Source organism: Coregonus lavaretus (assembly GCF_964263955.1).
Source record: "Coregonus lavaretus genome assembly, chromosome: 15".
Taxonomy (NCBI): domain Eukaryota; kingdom Metazoa; phylum Chordata; class Actinopteri; order Salmoniformes; family Salmonidae; genus Coregonus; species Coregonus lavaretus.
Genome location: NC_140002.1, coordinates 40,904,237 through 40,920,583, shown reverse-complemented (window position 1 = coordinate 40,920,583; position 16,347 = coordinate 40,904,237). Strand labels below are relative to the sequence as shown.

Sequence of the window (16,347 nt, the reverse complement as noted above, 5' to 3'; positions counted from 1 at the left end):
TACGCTTACAATTATGTTTTGCTTGAACAGTTGCTAAGATTATATTTGGTTGTTATCTTTGCAAAATAACTATTTTAGAAGCAGGAGTTGTAAGCTAGAATGCTAACTCTCACTGATATATAGGCTTTAACAAAAGCTAGCCAAAGAGCCATTTTACTGGTTGAAGTGTTTAAGAATAATGCAGTTGATTTGCGATGACACAAACATTATATTAAGCAGGACATTCAAACGAGCCTTCAAATCCAATTATAATCCAAAAGTAGTGTGATATACACTACATGTAAAGAGGCTTTTTCTGCTGTCGTTCTATAAGAATTCCCCTTGTTCTGCTACCAACTTGCACGCATCGCCCTCCTGCGGCAATGTTTGCAAACACAGAAAGGTGTCTATAGCAATAAAAACAATGGAAAAACAGAAACTTAAAAGAAAGCTTGAAAACCAATACTTAATGTAATAACAATCCTGTATAATGTTCAAAAACTACAGTAGGTATTGGGACAGCGACACATTTGTTGTTTTGTCTCTGTACTCCAGCCCTTTGGATTTGAAAAAAAGACAGTCAGCTTAAATTTGAGGGCATTTTCATTACTATCTTGAAAACAGTTTAGAAATTAAAGCACACGTTATTCATAAAGGACTATCCGTAATCATGGTAGCATCCACATTAATTTATATGTGCTTAGAAACATTCTATTCTTATTTACAATAAAAGTGACAATACATTATTTACCACATTTCTATTGGGCACAAAATAATTTAAAAACAACCAACACCAACCGCAAATGCATCCAACAAGTGTGTAGGGTCGCAAGCTTGATGTAATCATTGCGTGCTAGGAATATGGGACCAAATACTAAACTTAACTAGTTTAATACACCTATAAGTGACTTTGTCCCAATACTTTTGGTCCCCTAAAATGGGGGGACTATGTACAAACATTTCTAAACGGTTCACCCGATATGGATGAAAATACCCTCAAATTAAAGCGGACAGTCTGCACCTTAACCTCATAGTCATTGTATCATTTCAAATCCAACGTGCTGGAGTACAGAGCCAAAACAACAAAAAGCGTGTCACTGTATATATATATATGTGTGTTGTTGAGTCCCAACCAAAGTCTTGAGATGAAAGCGATAAACTTGTCACATAGATCACAATTCTGCGAAACACGCATCTCGAGTTAGGATTTAACTAAAATTAACAGTTTAAAATTGTAAACAGAAATTGTCAAGTAATTACACCATGTTAAGGCCAACCATTTACTATGGCACTGTACTTAACCTTTGTCCTTCCATACAACATAACAAAAAATCAGAACAAATTAACTGAAGGCACAATGCACATTTAAAGCTAGAAAAATCTGAGGGATGGGCCTAGAGAAATGTAACCACTCAAATTCATAGACAGAGCTATGGATGCAAGGACTTACCAAAATGTATTTTAACCATGTTTTGAAGCTATACGGTGTTTGTTTACAATTACATTGTTTACAAACATTGGAGTAATAAAAGCTTATATTTTGGATTCTGTAGGGGTATGACAGTTGAACTAAGCTCATGAGTCATTTATAGGTTATATTCAAGAATCAATGGGTATATCATTAATTTACTAGGGGTTCTAGCTTTCAGTTAAGATGATGTAGAGCAGGAAAGGATTTGGAAAAGGGTCCTATAAAGTCTTGTTTCATATAAACCTACTGTAGGACTGTACGGCCTATTGAAATCAATGGATATGCTTAGCGCCCTCCACAGGGTTCAAATGTAAAGTGCATACAGTACACACACTCCAATCAACTGACAGTGCGCAAGACGTTCAGGGTCTGAAGACACAACATTGTATTCCCTGGGCTTAACCCAATCAAAACCAGTAACTGAGTTACTGGGGTAAGAAACAGTACACTTCCTTTTTTCCAATAAAGCAAGTGAATACGGATTTGACTGAGGTGTATAAGTGTAAAGCAATTCTTTTCCTGCACTTTTCCTGAAATAATCTGACCTAGCGCAAATACTTCTTTTTTTGGCTTGAATAACAGAGTAGTCCCAGAGATTAATAATAGTTACAAAAAAAGCTTTGGTTAAAAACAAAGGAAGTGTCTGTGAGAGAATATGTGTTTGGTGAGGACTTAAGACGGAGGCTGAAAGCTGATGAAAGCTCTGGTGACAGATGTAGCGTCTATGACAGTCCAGGTTGTGTCCATCGTACCAGGAATGCTGTTTGGTGGCTGTAAGAATGGCAATAGAAAAGATGGCCATACGAGAGCTGTTAATTGACATTTGTAGGGGTACTGCAGGTGATGATAGGGGCTGTTTTTTGTGGAGACAGATTCTGCTGGTTGTAAAGCATCACAGTTGATGGCTCAGTGGTCTCTTGGCAGATTTGAGCCAACTGGTAATCAATGATCATGGATGGTCATCAGTTTCTTCTAAGGTCTGTAGGAAATGTGCACACTTCAACGGGACTCATCCATAGGCTTACCTGTCTATGACTCGCTCTCTATGGTGACTGTGACCGTTTCGGCTACGTCTGAAACAAGGGTGAGAGGTAAGAGCTCAAGGTTCATGCAGCTCATTGACACAGGGCTACTTGACATCACAGGGATCTACATACCAGTTTTGTCGAAGCTGCCATCCTGATGGTCCTCAATGTGGTTGATGTTGTTGCCAAGGGTACTTGCAGGACCCTCTACAGAGCTGTTTCAGGACAAGGCAGGTATAAACTTCATGAATGAGGCGAGATCATTTACTTAAAATCAGGATTTAAAGAAATCAACCCAAGAAACCAACCTTTTGCCGTTGATCTGGAGGCCCCCAGCCATCTGCTCAGGATCTAAGTTCACCAACCGGGTGACAAAACTGTGTCCATCACCGTGACTGACAGAGAGAAAGGAGAGAAGAGAGAGCGACGGAGAGAGAGAGCGAGGGGGGAAAGAGACATTTAAACACCTACAGTGAAACTCTCTAAACTAGGTTTTTATTGACTAAAAGGCAAGACTAACTAAGATTCAAAACTATTCTAAAGCTCCAACAGAATTGGTGGATAGGTGACTTGGTGTTTTCACCTGCTGTAGATGGGAAACATCCAGTACTTCTTCTGGTCTCCAAAAACCTCAGCCATGTTCCTACTGAATCCCAGAGAGAAGCCATTCTTGTCTGGGCCATTTCTGAAGACAGGAGCCCTGAAAGCCTCTGAAATAAAAAACATAGAATAAATAAACCAATAATATTAGTTGCGAGCAGCAATGAACGGGGTTCACAAGATGACAGAAAGGACACAAGATAAGTTGGATAACAAAACAGAAATATCATGTAAGAACCATCTTCCTTTATGTGCAATCAGTGACAACATTACCATGTTTATCGCTCAATACCACAAGGATGACACAAGTTAAGTTTAGTCTAGTGCTGTATCTTTGAATGTAGCAGGTAGTCATTCTTAAAGTCATTACTTAATGTATTGAGTTTATTATCCAATTCTGTGGTCAATTTGATTAATGGTTTATGACTTGAAATATTTTCAGCGTTATTGTATTGCAGTTGAGGCTGTTGCGACGACAACTCATAATAAATGTCTGGAATGGTGCGAAAGGAATGGCAAACACATTGAAACCATGTGTTCGATGTATTTGATATCATTCCACTAATTCCGCTCCAGCCATTAACATGAGTCCTTCCTCCCCAATTAACGTGCCACCAACCTCTTGTGGTATATTGGTAGGCTATATTGCAGTCATCTTTGAATTCGGGGACTTTATTTTGTCAAAATCTGTTTGTGTTAATTACTTCAATCTCAGTTGGTACACTCTACATTAGCTTAAAAAAAAAAAATAGGTCAATATACTTTCACAGCTGTAATACGCTGACTGCGCAAGCGGCAGGACTTCCACTTTCCCGAATAAATTATCCACTTTTCAATATGTTCAGGCCACATAATAGGGCAACAATGTGATTACACAGAAAGTAATCAAGATATTTCACATTATCATCTGCATAATTAAAATCTAACATTCATTTGCATGAGACACTTGATCAATAGTTATTGCTCTAGTATCCTATGGTGCCACTGACATCTATAGAGCCACCAACTGGTCTGGTGCAGCCATTTAAGGTTGCAGTGGCTTTATATTCACACAGCTATTATTATTAATTATATACATAAGGTTTACATAAAGCAGGTAGCCTAGCGGTTAAGAGCATTGGGCCAGTAACTGAAAGGTCGCTGGTTCGAATCCCTGAGCAGACTAGGTGAAAAATCTGTCGATGTGCCCTTGAGCAAGGCACTTAACCCTAATTGCTCCTGTAAGTTGCTGTGGATAAGAGAGTCTACTCAAATTTAAAATGTAAAAAATATATACCAAATTTCATGGTCCCATGTCCATCGGTTCATTTCTTATAGCCCTGGTGAGATATGGTGCCATCAGTGGTGTAACGTGGCCGACTATGAATGCAGCAACTAATCATTCTCAAATTCATTACATGCTAATTTATTGGGTCTATATACCAATTCTTTAGTCAATCTGACTTATAGTTCATGAGAAGATTTTAAAAGTATTTTTAGCATGTACATCTATTAGGTACAGTGTGGTCATATTCGAATGCTGCAAAACAATTCTCAAAATAATTAAAGACTGCTGTAACGAGTCTAAATACAAAATCTGTAGTGAATCTGACGTGTGTTTCACAAGGAGATGATTGCAGATGATTTTGAGCATTAGCGTTACATATTCAAAGAATGAGTTGTTAATAGTTTCCTTGTTTTTTTAGATATCAATACAAAATGCAGTGTGGTTCATCTTAGGGACGTCCATGATAGCGATGACAAGTCTCAAGTTGATAGGCCACTGGTTTAAATGGACACATAAATTCAGAGTATTTTTTTTCAATACCTCAGCCATCTTTGGACCAATCCCTTAGCTTTTTTCTCAAACTAAGTTATGTCACGTACCATGTCTTTTGGTCCTATGGTTTCATGAGAAGAAGATTTTTGAAGTATTTTTAGTATATTAGTGTATGTGCTAATATGCATCTACTGGTATAGTGTGGCCATCTTTGAATGCATCAATGTTATTTTCTCAAACTCTTTAGGGACCATTGTGTTGAATCCAAAGACCACATTTGGAGGGAATCAGACTTTTAGTCCATGAGAAGATTTTGTATGATTATTTTAAGCTTTAGCGTTACATAGTCAAAAAAGTGAATTGTTAATAGTTTCCTTATTTTTTAAGATATCAATGCCAAACTTGGTTCACCATGGTAATGTCTTCGATGACCCTAAAAAGTTAAGTTGATAAGCCATTGTGGAGTGGATTTACAAAGGATTTAAATGGACACGTAAAATCTGATTTCCTGATTTATCAATAACTCAGCCATCTCTTAACCATTACTTCAGCTTTTCTCAAACTAAGGTAAGACATGTACCATGAACCTACATACCACATTTGGACTTACGGTTCATGAGAAAGTTTTCAAAAGACATCCTGATTGACCTTATGGGTCCTTGAAGCAATGAGGAAAGACACCTACATACAACTGGTTTCAAGTCTAGGTCAAACAGGGCGAAGGCTATGAGGGTTTAAGTCAGACTGCTTATAACAGCGCCACAAATAGGCCAAGTGGTGCCATTCTTTTGGACCAAGTTACCCATGGCATCTAGTTTGTGTGCCAAATTAGAAAAAAAGTTCCCAATCTATGCTTGAGTTATTTGACCATGTCAATAAATAAAAACATTCAGAGAATAACAAAATCGGTTTCTTCTCTATGAACCCCTAATTATAACCAACAACAATAAAAAGGTGTCAATCAATCAAGACAATAGTGGATGAGTTTTTCTGTGTTGCAGTATGGTGAGGCACGGCAGCTACCTATGGTGGTCCTGTTCTTTCCCACAAGCCAGAGATGGTAGCTGAAAAGCGACAGGATGCTGATGAAGAATATGGCCGCCACAAAAAACAGAAACAACACGTGGAATTTGGCGTGAGTGTCAGGCAGCTGATTCTTGAGAGGGGAGAGAGAAAGAAGAGCCGTTAGTGATGTCATACTCTTCATCAGCCCCATACAGTAGTAATGTTCACCTTCTGCACAGACATACAGGATATGACACATCAGTCAGTTGTAAATGACCATGAAGACCTCCTCATTCTGGAGTCGCAGACACAGCCTATATGACTGTTCAGTGAATGGCTCAAGAAGGTACTACATACAGTACAGACCTTTTGGTTGTTATGCAAAATAGGACATGCTAAAAAAAACTGTCCTGTCCGACTCCACACTCCCCCTCAGTTGGCCAAGATGGCAGTGGACATTCATCGTCACAAGCAAGGCAGCATATAACCCAAACAAGGACAGAGGCCTAGTCTTACCACTCAAGGAGGAACAGACAACAGCTTATGTTGCAAGACAACAGCGTTTGACACATACTGAAGAGAATCCTTCAACAGCAATTTGTACTTCTGAGAGACAGAAGCCTTGTGAATGCCATTATGGGTTGAGCTTCTCTACCTTAGTGACAATAGGCTACTCCAAGAAGTGCAACCTTTCTTTTTGACTAACCACAACGATCAGATGGTGACAATCATGCATTTTACCTGAGGACAATCCTCAACAGATCTCCTTCGGCAAAGCTTTAGGCAAAGTATTAGAGAGAGACAGATAGATAGTTAGTGGAGAAATTAAGAGTGCAACTATCTTAGAGAGATAAAAAGGACAGAACAGGATTACAGGGAAACAAAACTATCGGCACATGCTCAACGTCCTCATGAATGTTAGCACAATTGCACTTCCTACCTCCCCCCCGTTCCACGCTTATTTACTGCAATCACACAGCTAAATATAAACTGGATTCACACATATTTCTCCTGACATGCAGACTGCTCAAGTTTGAGGTGGTTTATATAGAGGATTTGGGATATTGGCTAGTTGGAACATGCGATCAGGGATCTTACTGCTCTCATTGTTTAACACTCAACAACTAAGCTCTTGCTAGCTAAGGAAGAAAGGAAGGAAGCTACAGTATTACTCAGTAGTACTTACTGTCCAGAATTTGATGAAATACTGCAGGACGGTAGCGGCGATGAATACACAATACAGCATGGAGTAGGCCAGAAACAAGACAAAGAACTTGTAGTTTGAAAATCCAACACAGTTATTCACCCTGAGAGAGAAACAGAGAGAGGGGAAAAAAAGTCACCGTGGCTCGTGCTGCTCTGTCCACAAGTTGTCTATATTATCTCATCTCTATACAACAAAGTGATGAGAATCGACAGAATTCTCTTTATGAGAGCTGAGTAATCCTTTTCACATTACTATACTAGACCAAACACATCAAATAAGCTCATGCAGTCGAATGGACAGGATGAAACTCTTCACTGATCCAATCACTATCAAGTCAGTATTAACAATGGACTTCAAATGAGGGCAGGCATTTTTTTGTATTAACAATGGACAATACTGTCTGATCTGAACTATAATAATATACACAGAGTGTACTTTGCTAAGCAACTATACTTCATGAATGGACTGAGGCGTTACATACCATGGACAGTGATGATCCATCTTCAGCACACACCTGAGAGAGAGGGAGAGTACGACAGCATGAAAAACAAGGGAAGGAGGAAAGAGTATATAAGGCGTACACTGCTGTACAATGTAGAGAAAAAAACAGGGCAATTTAAGAGGGTGCCACGAAATTCTTTGCCCTATGTCAATCATAAATTACATTTAATTAATCATTAGGTTATTCTCCACAATATTATAACCTTAATATACTTGTACTTAACAATGGTGATGAAATAAGAACGTTCATTTGCTGTGACCGTTGCTAGTTTAGACTGCGCCGCTCCTGGTTGTATCCTCTTCCATATTTGGCGTTGTGAGGTAGTAACGTTACCATTTGGAGGTGTTTCTACTCGTTGGACCAATCGAAATCAACTTGATACCCTCGTCATTTTCACCTCCAGATCTTTGGCTTTCATTGCCTATTATGGTGATCAATCTATGTCGAGAGGGGCGTTTCTATGGCGATTTAAAGGGAAGAACTCCAAAATACACAATGAAAACAGGAACAGATTGTCTTCGCGGAGGGTGGATATTGAAATTCAGTCTCTAAGCTTTGTAAATATCTATATAGACTGAATTTCAATATCCACCCTCCGCGAAGACAATCTGTTCCAGAGAGAGCGAGAGCGAGAGCGAGAGCGAGAGCGAGAGAGAGAGAGAGAGAGAGAGAGATGAGTCCCTATTTTGTTTTGTATTCAGCGGATTTCATTTAGAAAAAGCCCATGTTTTTACTCACGAACCTACAGCCACTAGTTAGCTTGTAAATTGACATTCCAAGTTAGCGCCGTTCTGCAGCGGAGCAGCGCCACAGAGTTCTATTGAGCAGTGGCCACTTTTTGATCATGCCTGTGATGACATTCCATTCACTCCAAACATGCTACATTTTCAGAGAAAATCGTCTTTTGAACCATGATTTTATGCGGCATCTTTTTAGGTGCTTCAACTCCAAGGTAATATACTGTACAGTGTTCACCCATAAAATAATTAATTAATTCAAGGTTTATACAAATATGTCCATGGTGCATCTCATCTGAACCCCACCTCACTGTTGCCCCTTGCTACAGACACCCCTCAGCTGTGCCCTGAACACCATATGTGAATTGATTGCCCCCCATCTATCCTCAGAGTTCGTATTGCTTGGTGACCTAAACTGGGATATGCTTAACACCCCGGGCCGTCCAGTTGTAAATGAGAACTTGTTCTCAACTGGCTTACCTGGTTAAATAAAGGTGAAATAAAAAAATAGAACTGAACTCACATGTCACAGGTGGAGCAGTGGTGGCAGCGGTCGGGTTTGATCACCTGACAGTGGTCACAGTACCGGACGGCTGTGGAGAACACATACACCTGATCAATCATCATCAGCATTAAATCCAAGGCTTGTGTTGCAACTACAGTCAGATCCAAAATTACTGGCACCCTTGATAAAGACTAACAAAAAAAAAAAACTATAGAATTATTCAAATACTGAGATATATTATATGCTCCCCAAAAAATAGGGAAATGTTATCGTTTTATACTAATACAATTGCTCAGAGAAATAGATGTTTAATAAGTAATTTTTTGTCTCATAATTATAGGTGTCTAAATTATTGGCACTCCTAAAGATTCTTATAAATACAAACAAACAAAATGTCATCTTCATTAACATTCTACTTTTTTCTCTCAATGTAAAGAACTGTATTGTGGCCTTCCATGGCTTCCTGTTTCACTGGGGTATAAAAATTAAGAACATGCATGTAAAATCACTGTCAACCATCACCATGGGAAAAGGCAAAGCACTCCCAAAAGAAAAGAGACAAATGGTTGTTAATAAAATAATAATCTGGCAATAGGTACAAAGAAATAGCTAAAAAAATACATAAAATAAATATACCACTTACCACTATTAGGGCAACAATTAGTAAGTTTAAAACCACTGGAACAGTGGTAAACTTGCCTGGTATTGGACGCAAGTGTATGTTGTCCCCACGCACAGTGAGGAAGATGGTTTGCAAGGCAAAGAAAATTCCAAGGGCCAACGTTGTAGAATTACAGAACCTGGTCACATTTTCGGGTCACCAAGTCTCCAAATCTACAATTAGACGCCACCTCAATGCCATTAGGCTCTTTGGAAGGGTTGCCAGAAATAAAGTATTTATTGAGCGCAACCAACAAATGTAAAACGCCTGGAGGTCAAATATGAGGGCATTTCAGCCAAAAACCTGGTTGCCTCTACTAAGAAGCTGAAACTTGGTCGCAAGTGGCTCTTTCAGCAAAACAATAACCCCAAGCACTAACCAAACTCAAAAGAAATGGTTAATTGGCCACAAAAACAACATTTTGCAATGGCCATCTCAGTCTCCGGACTTGAACCCCATTGAAAACAAGTTTGAATTGAAGAGGGCAGTCCATAAGTGCAGATTGAAGGATATCAAGGATCTGGAAAGATTTTGTATAAAGGAATGGTCTAAGAACCCTCCCAATGTGTTCACCAATCTCATAAAACATTTTTGAAAAAAGGCTCAGTGCAGTTATCCTCGCAAAGTGCCGGAGTATTGAAAACAGGGGTGCCAATAAATTACACCTAGCTTTGAGATTTTTTAAAATAACTTTTAATCAAAATCTGAGCAATTGTATTAGTAGATCTATTAATTTTCTTTTTTGAGCATACAATATAACTCAGTATTTGTATGATCTATTTCATACAGTCCTTTTTCTCATCTTTATCAAGGGTGCCAATAATTTGGGAACTGACTGTATATCCCAACTACATAAAATAGCACATCAATTCTATTTGGCAACCTTGTTGGATGTGTACATGGTGAGTTGGGGGTGGGTGGCAGTAACATTCTCACCTCCTGTACCAGTGCGTGTGTAGACAGGCAATCCTACCACCACTTTCTTCAGGACCTCCTGCTGAGTGTCTGGGTCCTCCTTCTCATACTGCTCCTTCTCCTCTTTGGGCAGACAGAACTGATAGGAGGACAGAAAGGTGTTTCTCAAAGTATGTTATTACCTGTAGTCATATATATATATATATATATATATATATATATATATATATATATATATATACACACACACACATACACACACAGGGCATTTGGAAAGTATTCAGACCCCTTGACTTCTTCCACATTTTGTTATGTTACAGCCTTATTTTGTAAATTGATTAAATCGTTATTTTTCCATCAATCTACACACAATACCCCATAATGACAAAGCAAAAACAGGTTTAGACATTTCTGCAAGTTTATAAAAAACAGAAATATCACATTTACATAACTATTCAGTCCCTTTACTCAGCACTTTGTTGACGCACCTTTGGCACCGATTACAGCCTTGAGTCTTCTTTGGTATGACGCAACAAGCTCGGCACACCTGCATTTTGGGGAGTTTCTCCCGTTCTTCTCTGCAGATCCTCTCAAGCTTTGTCAGGTTGGATGGGGAGCTTCGCTGCACAGCTATTTTCAGGTCTCAAGAGAGGTTAGATCGGGTTGAAGTCCGGGCTCTTGCTGGGCCACTCAAGGACATTCAGAGACTTGTTCCAAAGCCACTTCTGCATTGTCTTGGCTGTGTGCATAGGGTCGTTGTCCTGTTGGAAGGTGAACCATCACCCCAGTCTGAGGTCCTGAGCACTCTGGAGCAGGTTTTCATCAAGGATCTCTATGTACTTTCCAACGTTAATCTTTCCCTCGATCCTGACTAGTCTCCCAGTCCCTGCCGCTGAAAAACATCCTCACAGCATGATGCTGCCACCACCATGCTTCACCATTGGGATGGTGCCAGGTTTCCTCCAGATGTGACGGTTGGCATTCATGCCAAAGAGCTCAATCTTGGTTTCATCAGACCAGATAATCTTGTTTCTCATGGTCGGAGTCCTTTAGGTGCCGTTTGGCAAACTCCAAGCAGGCTGTCAGGTGCCTTTTACTGAGGAGTGGCTTCCGTCTGGCCACTCTACCATAAAGGCCTGATTGGTGGAGTGCTGCAGAGATGGTTGTCCTTCTGGAAGGTTCTCCCATCTCCACAGAGGAACTCTAGAGCTCTGTCAGAGTGGCGATCGGGTTCTTGGTCACCTCCCTGACCAAGGCCCTTCTCCCCCGATTGCTCAGTTTGGCTGGGCGGCCAGCTCTAACTAGAGTCTTGGTGGTTCCAAACTTTTTCCTTTTAAGAATGACGGAGGCCACTGTGTTCTTGGGGACCTTCAATGCTGCAGAAATTTGTTGGTACCCTTCCCCAGATCTGTGCCTCGACACAATCCTGTCTCGGAACTCTACGGCAGTTGTGTCAAGTTGGCTGGATGTCCTCATGGCTTGGTTTTTGCTTTGACATGCACTGTCAACTGTGGGACCTGATTTTATTTTTTTATTTAATCCATTTTAGAATAAGGCTGTAACGTAACAAAATGTGGAAAAAGTCAAGGGGTCTGAATACTTTCCGAATGCACTGTATAAGGCTTGGGCGGTATCCAGAGCGAAAACGAACAACCTAATTGCAAAAACAGGAAAATCCAGCTCAAAGTTATGCAAGCATAGCTAGTAGATACAGAATGTTATTTAGAAGTGAAAGTGAACGAGAGAAATTGTGTAAATAAACAAAGTTGTGATGCATGCTTTTCTGATGGAAGAGCAGCATGTGTACATGGAGCAGATGGGAGAAGAACAGAGAAAAAAAAAACTTTAGCAGGAAGCACAGGGAAAAAATGGCAGCTGTACAGATAACTCATCCAGAGCTCTGACTTCTGTCAGAATGCCATTCTACGATATCTGATGGCAAATATTTAGTAGTGAACTGCATACAAGTAACTTCATCACCTCATGTGCGCCTCACAACAGAGACTCACCGATAGATATAGAATGCTATGGACTCACCAGCTCGCTTTATCCCGTTGTGCTGTTTACAAAGAAACACGTGACAGTTCTGGGGAACTATGGTAAGCTTCATAATGTAAAATAATGTGACAGGTGAAACTAAGAACGCAATCTGCTTTATCGCCTAACGTATTACACAAGTTGACAGCAGGTGTTAACTTAAAAAGTAGCTACAAATATTCACATTTATTAAAAAACTTAAAAGAAATAGTTGACGGTATTGAAATACCATCCCATGGCTTTTTCCAAATACCACGGTATACCGCCCAAGCTATATCTATCGGAGAAATAGAGACGCACTACATGACCAAAAGTATGCGGACACCTGTCAGCAACAAGTGTGGCTGAAATAGCTGAATGCACTAATTTGAAGGGGTGTCCACATACTTTTGTCTGTGTATACATTAAGAACACCTTTCCAAGAGAGAGATATATTTATTTTTTACACACAAAACTATTTAGGCAATAGGGATCTTGATCCAGGAGGGGATTGAATGTCTCTGCTGTAACCAAGAAGCTTGATCTTGACATCTAGCAACTTAGCTAGCAAGTTAGAAAACCAAATGCATAGCTGGAGCCCTGAGCTGGATATAATTTATTTGACACATCTTAGATTTTTTATAGTTATACATAACTTATAGTTATAAGCAGTGCCGTAGCACGAGGCGGGAATGCCCCAAATATTATTATTTCTTATTAAAAATCATACTATCGGTATTTCAAAATACCGTTTATACCGGGGTATCGCCCAAGCCTACCACATACACACACACACACACGCTCACGCACACATACAAAACCTGTCCTATGTTAACATATGCTGTAATTACAGAGTGCCTTAGGAACCGCCCTGCCTACTCCCCTGGCATTGTGATGTAGCATATCACGGGAGGTAGAGTGAGTACGGTACTACTGACAAAGACAGATACACACACTCTCCGTATACCTCTTTAGAGGGGTTGGCGAGCCTGCTGCAGATAGTCTTCCAGTAGGACCAGATGAACATGATGAAGAACAGGTGAAAGACAACTAGGTATGATACTGTTGGAGAGAAGAAGCAAGAGACACCATTCATACCTCATACCAGAGATCAAATATAATGCAATTATATCCATGAGTTAAAGGATTTTGGCAATACGCCTTTTATCTACTTCCCCAGAGTCAGATGAACTCGTGGATACCATTTCTATGTCTCGGAGTGCAATTTGAAGGAAGTTGCTAACTAGCGCAATGACCAGAAGTCTATTGGTAACTTCCTTCATACTGGACACAGAGACATAAAAATGGTATCAACTAGTTCTTCTGACTCTGGCGAAGTAGATAAAGGGCCTCATTAACAAAATCCCAAAGTATCCCTTGTAACCTAAATCACAACTTTTCATCCCATGCAAAACAAGTATTTAGTTGACCACGTCTAAATCACAAGTACCAGATCATATTAACCATATCGCAACTGTGTACATCAGTGTCACGTAGACACAGTAGAGTTTGTGTGGGTTCAAGGTGGTGTGATTGTGTGTGGGTTCAAGGTGGTGTGATTGTGTGTGGGTTCAAGGTGGTGTGATTGTGTGTGGGTTCAAGGTGATGTGATTGTGTGTGGGTTCAAGGTGGTGTGATTGTGTGTGGGTTCAAGGTGGTGTGATTGTGTGTGGGCCCAAGGTGGTGTGATTGTGTGTGGGTTCAAGGTGGTGTGATTGTGTGTGGGCCCAAGGTGGTGTGATTGTGTGTGGGTTCAAGGTGGTGTGATTGTGTGTGGGCCCAAGGTGGTGTGATTGTGTGTGGGCCCAAGGTGGTGTGATTGTGTGTGGGTTCAAGGTGGTGTGATTGTGTGTGGGCCCAAGGTGGTGTGATTGTGTGTGGGCCCAAGACAGTCAGTCTTAAATGCACCAAATGTTTCTGAATGTTACTTACTTTTTTCTGCATTATTTGGGATTGTAACTGAAAGAGACAAGGGGGTACAGAGAGAGAGAGAGTTTAGAGAGGGCCTCTGATTGATGTGTCTGCTGAGTTACAGTACTAGGCTCACATCACCATTCCTTCCAGTTCTCTGCTGCCAATGACTGGAACGAATTGCAAAAATCTCTGAAGCTGGAGACTCTTATCTCCCTCAATAACTTTAAGCATCAGTTGTCAGAGCACCTTACCGATCACTGCACCTGTACACAGCCCATCTGAAATTAGCCCACCCAACTACCTCATCCCTATATTGTTATTTATTTTGCTCTTTTGCACCCCAGTATCTCTATTTGCACATAATCTCTTGCACATCTAGCATTCCAGTGTTAATACTATTGTAATTATTCTGCACTATAGCCTATTTATTGCCTTACCTCCATAACTTGCTACATTTGCACACACTGTATATATATTTTCTGTTGTATTTCTGACTTTATGTTTTTTTTACCCCATATGTAACTCTGTGTTGTTTTTATTGCACTACTTTGCTTTATCTTGGCCAGGTCGCAGTTGTAAATGAGAACCTGTTCTCAACTGGCTTACCTGGTTAAATAAAGGTGAAATAAAAAAATAAATAAAAAATCTACTTCCCCCTTCTCTCAACCCCCAGCAGCAGCCTGGTACTACCAGCGGGGGACACACCTGTCACAGAACGCTTTGTTTGCCCTGCTGAAGGGATGCCCCTGACTATGGCATGTCATTGTACCATCAGCAGCAGCCCACAGAAACAGGCTAAACAGGTTAGTAACAGTGAGCGGAAACAGTGAGGTTCACATGAGGAGTCAGCTGGTCAGCAGTATGGGAATAAGCGCATTTGAGGCCAAAGTAGCCTCACATCAAATGGCTCTTAAGATGCTTGGCACAAAATCCAAGGCAGAATTATATAGCCAAAATGCGACCGAAGCTAAACAATGTCAAAATAAGAAATAAGGTCTGAGATCGGACAAAATTATTCCAAAATCCCCTCTATTCCAATCTGGGACGAGGATAGTTTCCAGTCAATTTGACTACGTACATGTGTCTGTCCATTTCCTTCTAGCAACAGTGGCTTCTATCTATGGGCATGATTGGCTACCCAAGTAGCGAGTGTTACATTGTAGTTGATCATTTCCACACTTTTACCGTGGTGACAATGAGCCATATATTATCAACCTGATTTCGTCCGACCAAGTTACTGTAAACTACTGTCAACTACTGTCTCCGAGTCCTGGCTACACATCCTCCAGACGGGCAAGCAAGCAGTAAGCCAACTTTGTTTCAATGAGGAAACAAGCCACGTTAACCCTCCAAAAAACCGAGAATGTTATACTTACAGATACAGAGTTCAACGACGTATGCATAATAAGACCAGCCAACGACAAGGTTGATGAAAATAACAGGTATCCAAGCTAAACTCCGCTGACAGCACCTTAGTACATAATGCGGCGCCATTTTTAATCCGCCTGCGAAAAATTGTGGCCTGACCTCAAAGCTCCAGCCTTTTCCCTGGACTATTGCCGCGTTCAAAACAACTGGGAACTCGCAAGAAAATTAGCTCCGACTGAAAAAAATCGATTTGAACGCTATTCCAATCGGAATTCCATTCTTCTTCTTCTGTGGGTTTTATTGCGGACTACATCCAAAAGTTGTATTGCCGCCACCAACTGGACGGTTTGAAACCAAAAATGAAATAAAAATAAATAAATCCATACTTAAGTGATTCTAACAATCCACCCTAATAAAATAGTACATAGCCAAAACAAACAAAACTTCCACTTCTTCCTTCTTTTAGTTCTCCATATGTCCCTTCTCAGGCTCTAGGTCCTGTCGTAGTAAATATAAAATGTTATAGATTGATCTGAGTAAAATGTTGTGTTAGGAGCTTGTTTTCAATAAATGCTGTTCCTATGCAAGAACAATGGACAGAGGACCATATCTTGTCACCAGGTGGCCAAGGACAACACCCACGCCACAGGCCACAATCACTTGTTGCTCCCCACGAGTTTCCC

At 40.4% G+C, this 16,347-nt stretch overlaps 1 protein-coding gene across 1 annotated transcript; it reads right to left on the bottom strand.

The window, feature by feature from the left end:
- Nucleotides 1–2,018: 2,018 nt before the first annotated feature.
- Nucleotides 2,019–15,954, bottom strand: LOC311143230 (palmitoyltransferase ZDHHC20-B-like). Its single transcript, XM_084179043.1, has 13 exons — nucleotides 15,673–15,954; nucleotides 14,315–14,341; nucleotides 13,350–13,444; nucleotides 10,388–10,505; nucleotides 8,809–8,878; nucleotides 7,528–7,560; nucleotides 7,026–7,146; nucleotides 5,858–5,990; nucleotides 3,059–3,185; nucleotides 2,784–2,870; nucleotides 2,608–2,690; nucleotides 2,476–2,523; nucleotides 2,019–2,221 (listed from the first exon to the last, which is right to left on the bottom strand). Exons 1-12 carry the CDS (start codon nucleotides 15,788–15,790, stop codon nucleotides 2,480–2,482), a joined length of 1,056 nt encoding a protein of 351 aa, XP_084035169.1. The 5' UTR covers nucleotides 15,791–15,954; the 3' UTR covers nucleotides 2,019–2,221; nucleotides 2,476–2,479.
- Between the last annotated feature and the right edge of the window lie 393 nt (nucleotides 15,955–16,347).

What these genes read in the sequence shown, in the direction of transcription:
- LOC311143230 (XM_084179043.1), bottom strand. Translation starts at nt 15,790, where the DNA reads ATGGCGCCGCATTATGTACTAAGGTGCTGTCAGCGGAGTTTAGCTTGG. An exon ending in TCGCCAACCCCTCTAAAGAG is followed by an intron (nt 10,506 to 13,349) that starts GTATACGGAGAG and finishes TCCTCCTATCAG; the next exon opens with TTCTGTCTGCCCAAAGAGGA. An exon ending in AAAGAACAGGACCACCATAG is followed by an intron (nt 3,186 to 5,857) that starts GTAGCTGCCGTG and finishes TTTTTATTTCAG; the next exon opens with AGGCTTTCAGGGCTCCTGTC.